General features: G+C 37.2%; 2 protein-coding genes across 11 annotated transcripts in view; both read left to right on the top strand.

Moving 5' to 3' along the window:
* Positions 544-1,881, top strand: LOC109850184. 2 transcript variants are annotated; one of them, XM_020420135.1, is made up of 4 exons: positions 544-999; positions 1,096-1,160; positions 1,259-1,318; positions 1,728-1,881. In XM_020420135.1, exons 1-3 carry the CDS (start codon positions 547-549, stop codon positions 1,263-1,265), a joined length of 525 nt encoding a protein of 174 aa, XP_020275724.1. In that variant the 5' UTR covers positions 544-546; the 3' UTR covers positions 1,266-1,318; positions 1,728-1,881. The 2 variants fall into 2 exon arrangements, with proteins under 2 accessions (XP_020275724.1, XP_020275723.1); XM_020420134.1 differs by lacking the exon at positions 1,728-1,881 and adding an exon at positions 1,395-1,536.
* LOC109848691 overlaps positions 2,498-17,675 on the top strand; it is an 18,915-nt gene continuing 3,737 nt past the window's right edge. Inside the window, exons 1-3 of one of the 9 annotated variants that reach the window (XM_020418327.1) lie at positions 2,498-2,910; positions 11,808-11,932; positions 12,056-13,406. The gene's annotated coding sequence lies outside the window, so the exon portion shown is untranslated. Of the gene's footprint in view, positions 2,911-11,807; positions 13,407-17,675 lie in introns of all 9 variants that reach the window. The other 8 variants (XM_020418328.1, XM_020418331.1, XM_020418324.1 and 5 more) reach the window with 8 other exon arrangements.

Genomic DNA, 17,675 nt, shown 5'->3' with positions numbered 1-17,675 from the left:
TTTCATAGTTCTTGTTGGAGTCTGCTGAGTTGTACTGTGTTGTTTGTAAAAAGACCATCCTGTTTTTTGTTGATTCAAAGTTGGTCATTCGCTTTTGCAGTGTTTGCAGTCTTTCATTGTGTGAGTTGCTCCTCTATTTTCTTGAGTTTGATCAATTTGCTTTTGTGTATGAGATGCCCTACTAACGCTTAAATAGCTAATAACCTTACTGTCATTATTGGACGCAAGACATGTTTATTTCCACCTCTATTTATCTATATCTTAACTTGGGGTTTGTTGCTGCGTAATTTGAGACTTTTATTTCAGTTCGATTTATTTTATGTTCTATTTATCTCTCTCTTTGTTGCTGAACAAAGGCCTGCTGAATCTTGGCTGCCATTCTTCTACAACATAGTTGATCTAAATTTTTCTTTTTTAAGTTAGTTGAAAGCATGCTCTCTCGAAGATTTTGCAAGCAATCTTAGTGTTGATGATATTGAAGCACTTGATGATGAAGATGATCTTATAGAGGCGTTGCTTTTGAATGATGAAGATGGTGATGAGTACATGTGGAACGAGATGATTACGAGCATCATTCATCAATCAAATGTGATGAAGCAGGTTCCTCGACCATGTCGAACTAGACCATTCTCTGGTCATATGCTTGTAGAAGATATGTTGGCTGGACATCCTGATCGTTCATATTCTTGTTTTCGAATGAGTTCTGAGGCAATTCTTTTGCTTAAAAATGTTCTAATTGAGAAGAATGCTTTAAGGCCAACTAGATATTTAAGCTGCAATGAACAACTTTGTATATTTCTCTACGGAATTTCGCATGCCCTTTCAAATCGAGTATTAGCTGAGATATTTCAACATTCAGGAGAGACTATTAGCAGGCATTATAATAACGTGCTTAATGCTATTTTATCTTTGAAACAAGATTATATCCAGCTTCCAACGGCTGACGTAGACGTTCATCCTAAGATTCGAGAGAATCCCAATTTCTTCCCATATTTCAAGGTAGAGCTAAATGCATATATTTTTTTCACCGGCTTTTTAATGTGTCTGTGTGTATGTTTCTATACATTAGAACCTTATACATTTTTATATTTGCAGAAAGCATTGGGAGCAATTGATGGATCTCATATTCCTGTAATTGTGAAGAAAAAGAAACACAACAGGTATCGTAATCGAAAGAATTTCATATCTCAAAATGTAATGGCAGCGTACTCCTTTGATCATACTTTTCTTTATGTGGCTGCTGGATGGGAGGGATCAGCATCTGATATGTCAGTACTTCGTGCAACACTGGAAGATGGTAAATTTAATGTTCCTGAAGGTAAATTTTAATATTTTTCCTTCTCTTTTTTTAAAAAATCAATTGGTATTAAAGTCAGATAATTTTAAATATGTAGGTCACTTTTACTTAGTTGACTCAGGATATGCTAATACTTCAAAATTTATCGCCCCATATCGTGGATCACGCTATCATCTTGGAGATTTTGCAAACAGGACAACCAGAGCCTATCGAGATACTAAAGACAAATATAATCATAGACATGCACAACTACGTAATGCAGTAGAAAAAGCATGGGGAATTTTAAAGCAAAGATTCAAAATTTTGAAAGTTGCTGCTCCATTTCCTTATAAAACTCAAGTCAAAATCGTTGTAGCTTGTTGTGTTCTTCATAATTTTATTGCAAGGCATCAGGGAAATGATAAATACTTTAATATGCTTAATGGATTAGAGATGAATGAGGATGAAGATGAGGTGGAGGAGGAAGAAGACCCCCAATACATGGTTGGTGCAGATGAAAGTTTAAGGGGTGAGCAGCTTCGCAACAGGATTGCTTTACAGCTTTGGAATAATTGAAATATGTAGTTGTCGAATATTGAAGTATAAGGAGGTTGAATTATGTCTTTTACTATTTTTATATGAGCAAAACTTATAGTTTTATACAGATCTATTGGGTGGATTGTTTTTTCCTTGAATAATCAAATATATTTTTTATTGAATAATCATTTTTTTGCCAGTTTTATTGATAGAGAAGAAACCATATAATATTTTGTTAGCTCATTATCTCTCTTTAGCAGCTGAAATAATGTGAAATGATGATTTATTTTAATTTTCCTTCTGAACAATCATTTATTGAATAATACCAAATTGTCATTTTAGCGTTATTTCAAAAAAATATTTATCCCTCGTGTCTCAACTAAATTACATATTAGCGCTTCAAATCTTTGAAATTGCTCAGAAGATAAATAACGCAAAAAAGATATTAATGAGGCAATTAGTTATAAATTTTCAGTAAGGGCGAAAGTGGTATTTTTTAAAAAATTAATGAGATTAATCTTCTTATCCCTTCTTTATTTGCCAAACACAAAAGTCTTAACCCCTTGTCTTAACTAGCGAATCCAAACGGAATTAGAATATTTTTAACCCTTCACAATGGATTAACTAAGTTAACCCTTCTCCTTAATCCCTCTTCCTTAACCCTTTGCCAAACGGTGCCTGAGCGAGCAAGCACTTTTCGAACGCGAGCTTCCAAAAATAGAAAGAAAAAAAAAAATCCTCAGCAGAACCGGCGCCAATTCCAAACTTAAAAACCCCCCATCCATCTCCCCGAAGCCTACAAATCCACAAACCCTAGAGATTAGAAACCCTAATGGAGCCCGGTAGCAGAAACCTCGGGAAGCGAGAACGGGGGCCGTTCGATCCTCGAGCAGCTCCGGTCGAGGCTGAAGGAGGAGGAGGAGGAGGAGAAGGGCCCCGCTGGGACCCTGGAGACGGTGAAGATCTATGATGAGTTTTTGGTTGAGTTGGTTTATAATTCGAAGCCGGTGATCGCTGATCTCAGCCTTATTGCGGGCGATTTGAGGGAGAAGCACGCGGCGGGGATGGCCAAGGTGATGTGCTACCGGATTCTCAAGGTTTTCTTCTCGATTTCTCAGATTTTTTCCTTCTCCATTTTGTCTTTTTTTTTAATTTTTTTTTAGGATTTTGGGTTTGCTTGTTAATGATTTCTCTCTGGCTTTAGTACTAATTTGCGATGGAGATCGGATTGATTTCGATGTTTATGTTTCCTTGATACCCGATTAGAAATGTGAAATAGTGAAATTGGGAAGGGGAAGAAAAAAGGTTCATTTGATGTGATCTGGTTGTAAGTTAGCAAGGTTGGTGCCTTAATGCCAGTTTGGGGTCTCTTCTTTTAGTCTATAGTTTCTTAAGTGGTTTTGATTATTTGGTGTCTATCCAGAGTTCTACAAAGGCTAATATCAGAAAACCCCTGAACTTTGGACGGTTATCAGATGACCCCATAACTTTCAAAGTATCGGATAACCGCCTTAAGTTTATGGGTCGTTAGAAAACTGAAGAAATTTTCTAAACAAACACATTCACATTTTTTTAAAAAAAATTGACCCCCTTGAGTTTTTGTTATGGATCGTCGTCGTTGATGTTTGGCTCAGAAGCCTGCTCAATCAATCACTGTTCTTCTCAGCAGTGCACCACCAAGAACACAAAGAGAGAGCTCACTGATTTTCTCCTTCAGTCACTCACAAAGAGGAAAGGGGATCGCACAAAGGGGGTGAGAGCACAAAGCTCACAGGAGCACAAAGCTCACAGAAGAGAGGAGAGGATCGCACACAGCAGAGGAGCTCAAAGCTCAAGATCTCGTCACAGTCTCTTCTTCCTTCTCTCCTCGAGCTACTAGCAACCCTTGACTTATATAGAGAATGGGGCAGCCGACACGAGAGAGAGGCTAGGGTTTCGAATGGTAGGAGCCGTCCTACAGGGATGGGAGATGGGACTCCAAGTGGTGTCCATCAGAACACGAAGAATGGGAAGGGATTGAGTACCATCAGGTAGGAGAGAGGAATAGAGGGGGCTAGGGAAAATGTAGTGGGGAACTGGGCTTTTAGGTAACAGGCCATCAACAGGCCTTTGGGCCAACTAATATCAACAATCTCCACCTTTGACCCAAGGTAGTGCATAGAAAAAACACGGAACTACAAGACTCATCATCGCCAAACCATTACCTGTATGATCACAAAGAAGATACAAGCAATGGAAGAGAATACACAAAACTCATCATCGCCAAACCATTACCTGTATGATCACAAAGAAGATACAAGCAATGGAAGAGAATACACAAAGTAAACTCAGATCCCTGTATGATCACAAAGAAGATACAAGCAATGGAAGAGAATACACAAAGTAAACTCAGATCACAAAGATTGGGGTAAGATCACCAAGCATACTAAGTCCACAAAGGACCGAACTCTACCAAACGGTCATCGAGTTCAAAGGGAAAAAACCACAAAGCTACTAACAAGCACAAAGCAAAGTTAATAGGCCACAAAGGCAACACACAAAGCAAAGGGGAAAAAATTTACCCAAAGTCGAAATTCAATGCCAAGTCCACAAAGGACCGAACTCTATAAGTCTTAGGTTCATTGCACTCAAGGGATTCAAACATATTAAAGGCAAACTCAGACATATTATAATTATTCAAATTGTAATCTCTATACCTTTTAGGTTTCCTAATGGTTCTTTTATTTTTATCCCTAGTGAGTTGATAATCATTCAAATCATGCATGTTATCTATTTTCTGCATATCATGCTCCACCTTATTAGGAATAATCTCATCTTAATTTTTAATAATTATATCTTCAGGATGTGATTCAGGTTGATTAATAATAAGCATTTGCTCCACCTCATTTGCTCTACCTCATTTAGAGCATCATTTTCAAAAATAGGAACAGATAAAAGTAAACAAGAAAATTCATTTTCATTAAAAATAACATCTCTACTTATCACTACCTTAAACCCCGGTTCACTTTTATTCCAAAGTCTATAACCTTTTACCCCTTTAGGGTATCCTAAGGGGGTGTTTGGTTCAATTTCTAGAAATTATAGGAAATATTTTCCACCTAAAATATGATTTTCTTGTATTTCTTAAAAAAAATTATAAGAAAAGTTTTGAGAAATAAAAAAGTACCAATTTTCTTATTTTTTGTACTTTGCTTGTTTGGTTCAAAACAAGAAAATAGCTCATAACTTTATAGAAAATAACAAGATTTGATAGGTTTTTAATTAAATATGGTATGTGTCAGATTTCTCTGGTGATTTCCTCTCATTTTGAGAGGAAATTGTTTTTTTGTAAAATTTGGTAGGTTTTGATATTTTATAGAAAATATTTCTGTAAATTTTTTGTTGAACCAAACACAATTTACAGAAATCTCTGGAAAACTTTTAATTATAAATTTACCATTGTCAGATGTTTTGAGAAAAATTTTCTCAAAAAGTGTGCAACCAAACAGCCCCTAAGAAAACACATTTCTTAGATCTAGGTTCTAACTTATCAATCCTTTGATGCACATAGTCAGCACACCCGAAAATTCTCAAATTTAAATCAAGATGTTTGCCCGTGAACACAAATTCAGGGTATTTCCCTCCTAAGGGAACAGAGGGAGACCTATTAATCAAATAGGCTGCAGTACAATCAGCTTTTCCCCAAAACTTCTTAGAGAGACCAGATGTGATCAACATAGCCCTCACCCTCTCTAAGAGAGTTCTATTCATCCTCTCTGTTGAGGATCCTTTGTCACTACCAAAGTGATCACATTTATGCAAAATTTCAAAATCTTCTATTTCTCATGTGACCTAATCTATTATGGCATAAAACAGGTTTATCACTTATCACAGAGTTAACAAAACCAAGCACATGTTCAACATAATAAACATACAAGTTATTTTGTTTTTCAGCAGTAAAAATAACAAGAGACCCTTTCAGAATTTTCATAACCCCTTTACCCCATTTTTCCTCTAAACCATCATTTTCTAGAGATGCACAAGAAATCAAGTTATAACGTAAATCAGGAACATGCCTAACATCCTTCAAAGTAAACATAGAACCAGAAGAAAACCTAAGGCATACATCACCAATTCCTAAAACATTGCATTTCTTTTCATTTGCCATTGACACAAAGCCATTCTCTATTTTCTTGTAGTTTGAAAACATATTTTTAAAAGGAGTCATATGAAAAGTACAACCCGAGTCTACCAACCAATCTGATTTACAGAAAGAATCAGATAACACAGAGTTCAAATATGCATAATCACATAGATTATTAATTATGAAAATTTTACCTATTTCGCTCTCACAGATAGCCATATTAGTATGATCATTTTGTTGATTTTCCCTAGGCTTAGGACAATCTCTAATAAAGTGATCAGTTTCATGACAGTTATAGCATCTTTTAACTTTAGATCTAAACTTAGATCTACCCCTTCTATTTTTGGATTTTTCCCTACTTGATTCTCTATTACTAGCATTCTCTTGGTTATTAGACCTATTCTGAGACCTACCCCTCACATGCATAACCTCACCAAAATTATTATTTTCCCCAGAATGTTTTAAATCTAATTTCTTATTCTTAAGACCATTGACCATAATGTCAAGGGTAACCTCATCTCTATCATATTTAATAGCAGATTTCACATCACTATATGAGTCAAGAATAGCATTTAGAAGGGTAATAGGAGTATAGTCGCCTATATGTTTATCACCAGTTAACTTAATATCTAAAATAAGTTTTATGAAAACATCTAGGTTCTCCTCAATATCCTTAGACATATCCAATCTAAATTTGAAATTTTTTTCAAGCAAAAACATTTTACTAGGCAAAGAGGTTTTAGTATAGAGTTCTTCAAGTTTATCCCAAAGGGTTTTAGCAGATTCCAAAATTCTAACTTTTCTAAGCACATAGTCAGATAAGTTCAAATAAATTGTGGAACAAGTATTTTTGTTCATTTTAGCCCTTTTTTCTTCAGTATCAGAAGTCAAATAAGTCTGACTAACAGCCCCAAAAGACTTCTGTTGAATTAAAATGTATTTTATTAATTTATTTTTTGTTTCCAAATGCTAAAATCAGATTTTCCGTTGAACGGAACCATACCATATTGATTAGCAACAAACATTCTTCACACAGAAAAACAAACAATGGTATCACCACGACTAGCACGAACAAATCTGATTTCGGTAATTATCCGGCTCGAAACGTGTGAAGCAACTAGCATGAACAAATGAGAAGAACGATGAACACAAAGTTCTTGTTTCAATCTTTTTGTTCTTTCACACGAGCACAAACAATAACAGAAAATTTTTCAGAAAAAAATAAAATGCAAATATAGCCGAAAAAGTTTCAAATTTGCGAAGCAACTAGCACAAACAAAATAGGAATAATGATGAGCACAAAGCTCGGGTTCAGACCCTTTGTTCTTTCGCACGAGCACAAACCAATTTTAGTTTCTGAAAATTTTTCAACAAAGCTAGAGCTTAACTGTAATTTTCAATATCATAATTAAACACAGTGGAAATGGGGAACAATTGATATAGCATCAAATAAAGGGACCATGCAGACGAGATCAAAAAACAGAAGCAACAGGAACCGTTTTTCAACAAAAACCAGCGATTACCTGAGCGAAACCCACTGTAGAGAGTTTCGACCTTACCCACTTGCTCGGCAGTCCAGCGGCGGCTCTGCGACGATCCTTGCCGGCCATCCACCGGGCTCAACAAACGCCCAGCTGACGATACGCCGGCTCAACGTACATAGCGGCGGTCGCGACGGTTTCAATCGGAAGGCCGCAGGAGGAGTTCTGAGCGGCCTACACCGAATGCCCAGCGGAGGTCCGACGGCTCAACGAAGCCCAGCAGCGGCGACGACTCAACCTCGCTCTGATACCACTGTTATGGATCATCGTCGTTGATGTTTGGCTCAGAAGTCTGCTCAATCAGTCACTGTTCTTCTCAGCAGTGCACCACCAAGAACACAAAGAGAGAGCTCACTAATTTCTCCTTCAGTCACTCACAAAGAGGAAAGGGGATCGCACAAAGGGGGTGAGAGCACAAAGCTCACAGGAGCACAAAGCTCACAGAAGAGAGGAGAGGATCGCACACAGCAGAGGAGCTCAAAGCTCAAGATCTCGTCACTGTCTCTTCTTCCTTCTCTCCTCGAGCTACTACCAACCCTTGACTTATATAGAGAAGGGGGCAGCCGACACGGGAGAGAGGCTAGGGTTTCGAATGGTAGAAGCCGTCCTATAGAGATGGGAGATGAGACTCCAAGCGGCGACCATCAGAACACGAAGAATGGGAAGAGATTGAGTACCATCGGATAGGAGAGAGGAATAGAGGGGGCTAGGGTAAATGTAGTTGGGAACTGGGCTTTTAGGTAACAGGCCATCAACATCCTTTGGGCCAACTAATATCAACAGTTTTTTTTACAAAAATCGATCCATTTTTTTAATCCGGTTCCTAAATAGTCGGGGTTGTCAATCCCGACTATTTAGTGTATAGAATGTTAGGATTTAGGGTTGTAATTGGGGTTTAGCAACCACCTAAATAGTCGGGGTTGACAATCCCAATTATTTAGGAACCGGATTAAAAAAAATGGATTGATTTTTGTAAAAAAAACTCAAGGGGGTCGATTTAAAAAAAATGTGAATGTGTTTGTTTAGAAAATTTCTTCTTAGAAAACCCCCTTTTAACTTTTAAGTTTTTATCGGAAACCCCTCTAAAAGTGTGAACTGCAATTTTCTCCGGCAAAAATTCCCCCCAACGTAATTTTGCCCGCTCATGTGAAAATTGTGGTTAAAGTTGTTAGGTAGGTTTTCTGAAAAAATCTTTAAAGTTGGGGGTTTCTTTTTTCTTCCGATATTTAGCCTTCTAAAACTAGTAGATGGGCACACAACAATGTGGATAATCAATTAAATACTTTAGAATCTTAGATCTATTGTTTAGCATTGAATCTAATCATGGTAATTAAATGTCTTATAATTGACTAGCAGAAATCAATCCTTTTAATGGGATTTATCTGTTCTCTAGGTTCATCCTTGAAGATCTGCTTGCCTGTCGTTCGTTCTGAATTTATTCATTGCATGATGTATTGTTTTCTATGATCAGAAAATGAATTAGCAATTGACCACTATAATTCATCCGACATTTAACCTTATGACGGTTGAAGGAGCTCGGAAGATGAAGATGGAGGATAAGTTGTTATCTTAAAGAAGATGTGGACTACTGTCTTGATCTAGGTATCCTTAAAGGATATTATTTCATCTTTCCAATGACCGCCGCAAATATTTCTAAGAGAAGATTCCTTACATTTCTCTTGTTGTTTTTTTATCGTTCTCATCTCAATAGTGATTCTTAATTACTTATAGTCTCCAACCAATACTAACTGTAGAGACTAGAACTCCTTCACAACCACACATGTAATTTATCACCAAAAAATACATATCTTGTCTGGATGTTTTTTTTTTGTCTTTGGCTCCTTCCATCAACTTTTTTTTGTCCAGATGAATTTGTTGGCTCTTGTTGATTCTAATTGGAGTTCTGCATACGGAAATTCAAATTTTGAATCCTTGTTGGTTTCTATGAAAGTTAGAGAGGTTACCCATTTTATTAATGATGTGTATTAACTCTTGTGTTTATCTAACTTCAATAACTCAAGTGCTAGGTTGTCTACCACTGTGCATTTAACACAGTTCAATTTTCAATGAATATAACATTTATGACCAATAATTTTCACTTGTTTAAGTGCCTAATTATGGAATCATGAAAGTCTTACTTTCTCAATATATACATAACGTTCTTCTGTCTGGTGCTTGATGTGCAATCTGCTCTTTTCACCTTTGGGATATGAACATTTTCAATGCATGCAATTCTTTCTTGAGAAATGCAGCATACAATATATCAAAAAGATTACAAATCACCAGTATTTCCCCATTATTACAGTATTCTGATAATAAGACACATCATGCTGCATGTCTCCTGTGCACGACTGCAGCGCGATCAGCACCTTATACTCTGGGTGGAGTTATGTGGCACTGTGATCGGGTGTGCTTAGCCTGTGGATATGATCGGGAGTGGCTGGCCTGCCTGCGCAAGATTCATTCATGTAGTCATGTTGAGACTTGGACAATGTGTTGGTCATGGAATGGTTAGGCCTGCGCTGCAGCCTCTTAGATGTAGGCTGTAGTGCTTATCGGGGGCCTGACCTTGGCCTAGCTCAGTTCCATTGTCTGCAATGTCCTCTCTCTCTCTTCCTGTGGTCTGTTCAACAAGTTATTCAAGAGCATGCCGACTTTATTTTGCATAAGATTCTTATCAGTGCTTGCAGCGAATAAAGATTTGTCACTTTGCGCATTTCAATCATTTTTTTTGAAAAGCACAAGCAGTAACATATGTAGTGATTAGACTTGTTATAGAGTTGCATCAATCGCATACAATGAAGCATGTTTGATTTCTGCGTTGGGGCTGAAATTATGCACAACTTGCACTCACAACCAACATCTTGTATGGATATAAAAATTCCGTTACGAGCACCAACAAAAATATTAATGCAAAATAAATAATTAAATATCCATTATTTGATTATTACTATTGGATTTCTGGTATATTTTGTGAAATTTGTATTCTGAGTTTTCATGGAGGCTCTTGGATATTGAGAGATCAAATCAATAAACGTTATGTATTTGCTTCTCGCTATTCGAGTTAAGTATTTATGAAAAATGTGTCAACTCTTATTAATATGAAAATACAAATTTACTTGATTTTCTATCTCATATATGTGTATTTTTCCCTTTCTGGTGTCATTTACATCTCTAAACGTGATGTAGTAATCTTACGATAAGTTCCCCCCCAAGGGGATAGATGATTAGCTAGCATCAAACAAGCTAAACTTTATAGGAATGATGTATACAAGAGATATATGCAAGGATATAGAATTAAACAAAGATCAATATAAACATGAGACAATAGGCGATATGAAAATATACACAAGAATAAGTGTGTCAATGCCAAACACAAACCAGCAATATGATCACGGAGTTCGGTCAATCCTCGACCTACGTCTCCGCTCCTCACCCTCGAGGAGATTCTCCACTAACCACAACACAAATAACTACAGAATTGGTTTCCCAAGCTCTCCGAAAACTTTTGCAATATACACGTTGACAATCACACAATACACTTCTCTAAGTGTTGGCTGACCTGTGTCACCTTTCTCAAATGTTTGGAATTACTACCTCTCATTAGGCTTTTACAACCAAACCACTCCTCTTGGAATTGATCACGTTCTTCTCCCAACCACTTCTCTAAGTGTTCTTGTGCATTCCAACGCGTTACAACAATATGTGCAAGTAAAGATTTGTTCTCTAAACAAGTTGAGAACGAAATTTAAGCTCACTCAACGATACAACCCCACAACCCAAATATACGATATGTGAAATACTCAAGCTCAAGTGGTTGTGTATATAAACAATGAGTATAACGAAAATTAAACTCAAATTAATCTAGCAAATATATATAAGAATCAAAAAGAAAAATAAGCTAGATAATGGAGTTTAGATAAACTTCTCTAAACAAAGAGGGATGAAGAATTGAGGTTAAACTCCTCAAGGATGAAATTTCGATTCTCCTTTTTGTGAAACTCTCTTCACATAAAGTGATAAAACAAACTTGATTTTTCTCAAAAACCATTAAAACAAACTGTCAAAACTATTTTGTAAACCTTCTTAGTGAAACAAATGAGTTATGAGCCATATATATAGCCTCTATAGCAAAACAGCCCAAAAACTAGTCATTACTGGGCTTCTGACCGTTGGTCGGTCGACTGATGCTATGTCATCGGTCGACTGATCGGTCTGAAAACTCATATTTTTAGCATGCTAATGTGATCCTATTGAAAAATATCTGTACCACAATATTGATACCCAGGTTAATAATTACAGAATATTGAGACTAATGATCGCTCTCCAGGTACTTCAACTTGATGTGAATACAACGTTGGCATGGAGATTGAGATCTAGATTGTCTCAAATCCCGTGAACGTTTTGGTTTTTGGTTGATGTGAATACTGCGCTGGCATGAAGATTGAGATCTAGGTTGTCTCAAAACCCTGGAACAAGTTGGCTTCTGGTTGATGTGAATATCATATCGGCATGAAGATTGAGATCTAGACTGTCTCAAATCCCTAAAACATGTCGGTTTCTGGTTTTGTTGTACAGAAACCTTGATTCCTAAGCACAGAGGACAAGATGAACGACTAACAGGTCACGCAGTAACCTTTTTGCATGCCTTTACATCTGCAACCAAAGGTACCAAACATGTAAGTTCTCCAATGTCTAGACACAAGGACACGATTGTATAAAGGTTTACTGTAACTGTACATATATCGTCATTTACTTTATTATGGCTAAGTTTCTGCTTTGCGGAAAAAAATACAAAATAATTGTATAAAACATGTGAAAGTTATATTTTTTTGTTAGAAAAGACCGTCGAAGTCGTGTTTTGCATGTAATATAATAGATAAGGGAAAAATAATAATATATTTAATATAAAACAAGGTAAGAATTCAGGTAGGATACAACAAAATATAAGTCAAATCATGACTAATATTTCCATGTGTTCATAAGAAACCAATTATTATCACTTTTGTTAGGTTATTTAAAATTCAAATGTATTCCATTGAGTTTAATTGTGTTTGTATTATGTCAATGAGGTACTGTTTATCATCTTCATATCTAACTTTTGGGTGATTCTTTTATGTGTAGGTGCTTGATTATCTTTCTACAAGTGAAAAGTCTTTAACATCTTACTATATGCTGGTAATCAATTAAGATCAATGTTGATCAATTAATTCCTCTGGATATTTTGGGTGGTTCTTTTATGCGTAGGTGCTTGATTATTCGAAATTTTAAATGTATACAACTGAGTTTCATTGTGTTTTTTATTATGTCGATGAGGTACCGTATCATCCTCATATCTAACGTTTGGCTGGTTCTTTTATGTGTAGGTGCTTGATTATCTTTCTAAAAGTTGAAATTCTTTAACATTTTATTATATGCCAGTTATCAATTAAGATCGCTGTCAATCATTTAACTCCGCTGTGCTGAATATTAATTGCGCTGAATATGTGAAGTGCTGTGTGCCAAATTATCTGGTATGAATAGCTAAACCCTTTTCCCAGGTTCAGCTTGACATACTTACCAGCTTAAGATAATGCACATACATTTAACGGTACATCAGTGGTGAAGTTTATTTGTCTATCTGTTCGTTGTTTCTGTTTTCTTTCCCTTGTTCTCTCTTAAATGTTACTTTTGCAGCGACAAATTCACCATAGCAATGAATCAATGCCACACTCAAGGTCATGGAATGGCTCTTACGACAGATCAAAATAGTTTCGTGATTACTGCAATGTCTTTGAGTTATTTGACTTGAGATGTCCACCTTTTATAGTTTCTCTTTTTTAGCAGGGAGTGTTACAAACCGTGGGCAGAGCCTTCTCTCTAGGGAACAGATGCTGCAGTTAACAGAGACGCACCCCTCCACCCCCAAACCCACCTCCCAAAACAAAAGGTAACAACTATGGTAGAGTCATCAGCATGCTAGCAACTACTATGAAAAACTTAGCTTATTTTCTGTTTTCCTTTTATCCAAGGCTAGTTTGATCATTTAAAGTATCATTTGATGTAATATAGTGATATTTTCAATCAGAAAGGTTTTACTTCTAATTTAGCATCCACGTCTTCTTCTACCTGTTGGAACAATCAATAGCAAAACAAATAGAAGTATAATATGTATGAGGAGAGATTTAGTGGGAGAAGCAAATAAAAAAGATTTTTTATAACTCTGTTATTATAGCACTGTAGTTACAGTAGCCGGATTTTTTTAATATCTGTCTTTTTTTCCTCTTGGGTACAAGGATGCATGAATGCCTATTTAAAAGGCTTTACAAAGTGTTTCATAATAGAATTCTAGTATGATTATAATTCCTAGAGATAACTAACTCAAATCCTTTTAGAATTAGGATTAACTTCAGCATCCCGCATTAATCCTAATTCTGTAAAGTTTTCATTCCCATCATATGCTTCAACTTGACAAACGCTTCAAACTTTAAAGGTTTCGTGAGGATGTCCGCAGCTTGATCTTCAGACTTGCAATAAATCAACATGATCTCGTTCTTCTCAATGTTGTCTCGTAAAAGTTATAACGAGTATGAATATATTTGCTCCTTCCATGAGTGACCGGATTATTTGCCAAATCAATTGCGGACTTGTTGTCAACATAAAATTTTGTAGGACCTTCAACTTGAATGTGAATTTGACTTAGTGCATTACGTAACCAAATTGCTTGACAAACACTCGACATAGCTGCTACATACTCCGCTTTACAAGTGAGAGTGCAACAATAGACTGCTTCTTCGACGACTATGAAAATATGGTGGTGCCAAAATTGAAGACATAGCTAGAATTACTTTTACGATCATCATGATTTCCACTTCAATCACTATAAGAATAGCCTACAACATCATAATTGTTAGATGAAGAATAAAACAAACCATGATCATAAGTCCTCTTTAGATACCACATAATTTTCTTTACAACTTGTAGATGAGATTGGCAAGGGGCCTTCAAATATCTGCTGATTAGACCAACCCCATAGGCTATATCTGACCTTGTACATGTGAGATATTTCAAACTCCCAACAATTTCCTTGAAATAGGTAGGATCAACTTGTGCACTATCACCTTCTCGAGATAATTTAGTACCAACCTACACAAGAATTCTAACAAGATTGCAATCAAACATTTGAAACCTCTTCAATAACTATGCACAATACCTTTTTTGACATATGAAAATCCCATCATCTCCTTGAACTACTTCAATGCCGAGAAAATAAGACATCAAGTCAAGATCTGTCATCTCAAATTCATGCATCATCCACTTCTTAAAATATTCAATCATACTAATATTATTGTTCGTAAAAATCAAGTCATCAACATAAAGGCATAATAGTAGTATATCACCAGAGTTGTTTATCTTCTCATGTAAGGCATGCTCGGAGGGGCACTTCTGAAATACACTTTCTTAAAAGAAAGAATCAATTCTTTTGTTCCAAGCTCGCGGCGCCTGGTTCAGCCTGTATAATGTATTTTTCTCAACTTGTATACTTTATGCTCGCATCCTTTCTTTACAAATCCAGGTGGCTACTTCATGAAAACTTCTTCTTCAAGTGACCCATTAAGAAAAGCTGACTTCACATCCATCTGATGAATATTCAAATGCTTCTGTGTAGCCATGATAATTATTAGTCTAACAGTTTCAATTCAAGCAACATCGGAAAATACCTCTTGGTAATCATAATCAGGCTTTTGCTCGTAGCATTTCGCCACCAATCTTGCTTTTTGCCGCTCAACCTCGCCATTCACCTTAATCTTTGTCTTGAAAACCCACTTCATATCAAGTGCTTTGTCCTTACAGGATATTAGGAAGCTCCCACGTATCGTTCTTCTCTATCGTCTTTATCTCTTCTTTCATTGCATTTATCCACTTAGGATCTCGAATAGTCTCTTCAAACATAACTGGCTCACAATTTGCAAACATTGCAAAGTGCACTATGTTTTCATCTGCATCAACATCATCATCTGGAATTACTTTATAATCTCTCAAGAGAACTGATGGTTGGCGATTTCTTCTTGATTTTTCAACTTCTAATGGAACTTGTGGGGTTAGAGCTTTAGGAGCATTGGCCGGTGGTGCTTCTTCAGTTGCAACAGGGATATCGTTTTCAAGAATATCAAGGAGAATACGTCGTGGATTGTTTTGTGCTTCTAGATCCCAATTCCAAGCTTCTTCTTTAGCAAACATAACATCTCTGCTTACAATCACCTTCTTTGTAGTAGGATTGTAGAGTTTGTAGCCCCCGGACTTATAGCCAATAAAAACTGTCTTCTCGCCTCTGTCATTAAGTTTCTTTCTTCTTTCTGCTGGAATATAAGCAATGGAGGCAAACACTTTGAGATGTCTTATACTTGGCTTATAATCAGTACATGCTTCTTCAGGAGTAAGCTTATCAACACGCTTTGTTGGTGACCTATTCAACAAGTATACAGTGCATGAGACAACTTCACCCCAAAAACAATTGGGCATACCTTTGACTTTTAGCATGTTTCTTTCCATGTCAAGTATCGTTCGGTTTTTCCGTTTAGCATGACATCACACTTTATTCCTTCTTCTGCACAATACTTATTGAATTCATTAGAAGTATATTCACCTCCTCCATTTGTTCGTAGCACCTTGATAAAGTAACTGCTTTCCTTCTCAACTAAGACTTCAGATTTTTACTGTAAAAAGTAGACCTATATTTTCCTTATAAAACCTTCAATAAAAGTAAAGAAGTATCGATTATTGCCATTAGATATATGTAGGCGTCAAAAATTGCTTACAGACGTCCAAACACCACTCAAAACAACATAGAAGAACGATATACACGTCATCAGGCAGCACTGTGGCGCGGCAGCCAATGGTGCCGCGGCTAAGGCGCGGCAGCCCATGGTGTAAGGTAGTTATTCGATGATTTTTGAAGTCCATGTGGCGGCGTATCAGAAATAGAACGTGTGCTGACGTGGACAAGCAGTTAAACCACGAAAAAAGTGGTTAAAGGTCGTGGGAGAACGGTTTTAAGCACGATGGAACGTGCTGATAACCGTCTCTTTGGCCGCGGCATCCTATACTGCCGCGCCAATAGCCGCGGTAGTGTAGACTGCACGGCCAAAGAGAAAACATTCGGTCAGTTATTTTGCCCCCGTTTCAACTGTGGTGCACTGAGACCCCTATAAATACCTCCCTACACACGAAATAAAGGACAGAGAGCATTTTGGAGCAGAGGAGGCTTGAGCTTTCAGTGATTTTGAAAAAGAGAGAATTTTCACCATTTGACAAGCATCATTCGGTGATTCCTAGAGATCTAAGCTCAGACTTGATCTTTGGAAGAACGGACATCTTACATCGATAAGATATTCGTTTTCAAATCTTTACTTCGATAAACGAAGGAGAGATCCCTAAACACCCTCACGATCTTTGAATCGGTGGTCAACGAGCTAAAGCACTCACGGCACAGGCAAAGTCCCACAAAACAGGAGTTGATAGACAATTTCTGTGTTATTTTCTCGAGAGTTGTATTTTCTTTTATTTTCATTGTAATTTCGTGTAAACAAATCAAAGTTTAATGGAATCGACAATGGAGTCAACTTTCGCTGAAAACAAACTGGCGACCACAGTGGGAGCCAGCGGCCTCGCTGCCGAGGCCGCAGTGTCGCAGCCGATCAAAATCATCGTCACTGAAGAGATCGAATACGAATTCGATCAAGCAAAATTCGAGGAGTACTTGTCATCCTCATCCTCAAAATCTTCCTCATCCCGCAAGTGCAGGAAGATTTCTTCTTCAAAGAAGGTTTCCAAGTCTCCAATTCAGATGAAGACCGCAGAGGAAGATTCTTGCCAAGTCATCGCCAAGGAATCTTCCTGCAACATCTCTGCTCTCAATGACTCTGCACCAATTAAAGAGTCATTGAATCATGGCCAGCCGATAATGACGAAGAGGGCTCGCCAGAGACAGCGCCAGCGCCGCGCTCGTCAATTGGCTAAGGCCATGCAACAAACCGACGGAGTCCATTACTATACGGACTTAAAGTCGAGAAAGCAAAAGGGGAACCAATTGCCTCAACGGCAAACCAATCACATCTCTGCATAGCTTACGACGGAGGAATGAACTCTGGTCAAAAGTGCCCGTTCTACTCTCAAAGAGCGTATACAAAGGCGTCAAGCAAAGGCGGCTCGCGCTCGT

Source organism: Asparagus officinalis, chromosome 7 (genome assembly GCF_001876935.1).
Source record: "Asparagus officinalis chromosome 7, Aspof.V1, whole genome shotgun sequence".
Taxonomy (NCBI): domain Eukaryota; kingdom Viridiplantae; phylum Streptophyta; class Magnoliopsida; order Asparagales; family Asparagaceae; genus Asparagus; species Asparagus officinalis.
The sequence above is the reverse complement of the archived record's forward strand: the minus strand, read 5'-3'. Positions and strand labels throughout refer to the sequence as shown.

What these genes read in the sequence shown, in the direction of transcription:
- LOC109850184 (XM_020420135.1), top strand. Translation starts at nt 547, where the DNA reads ATGTGGAACGAGATGATTACGAGCATCATTCATCAATCAAATGTGATG. An exon ending in ATTTCTTCCCATATTTCAAG is followed by an intron (nt 1,000 to 1,095) that starts GTAGAGCTAAAT and finishes TTATATTTGCAG; the next exon opens with AAAGCATTGGGAGCAATTGA.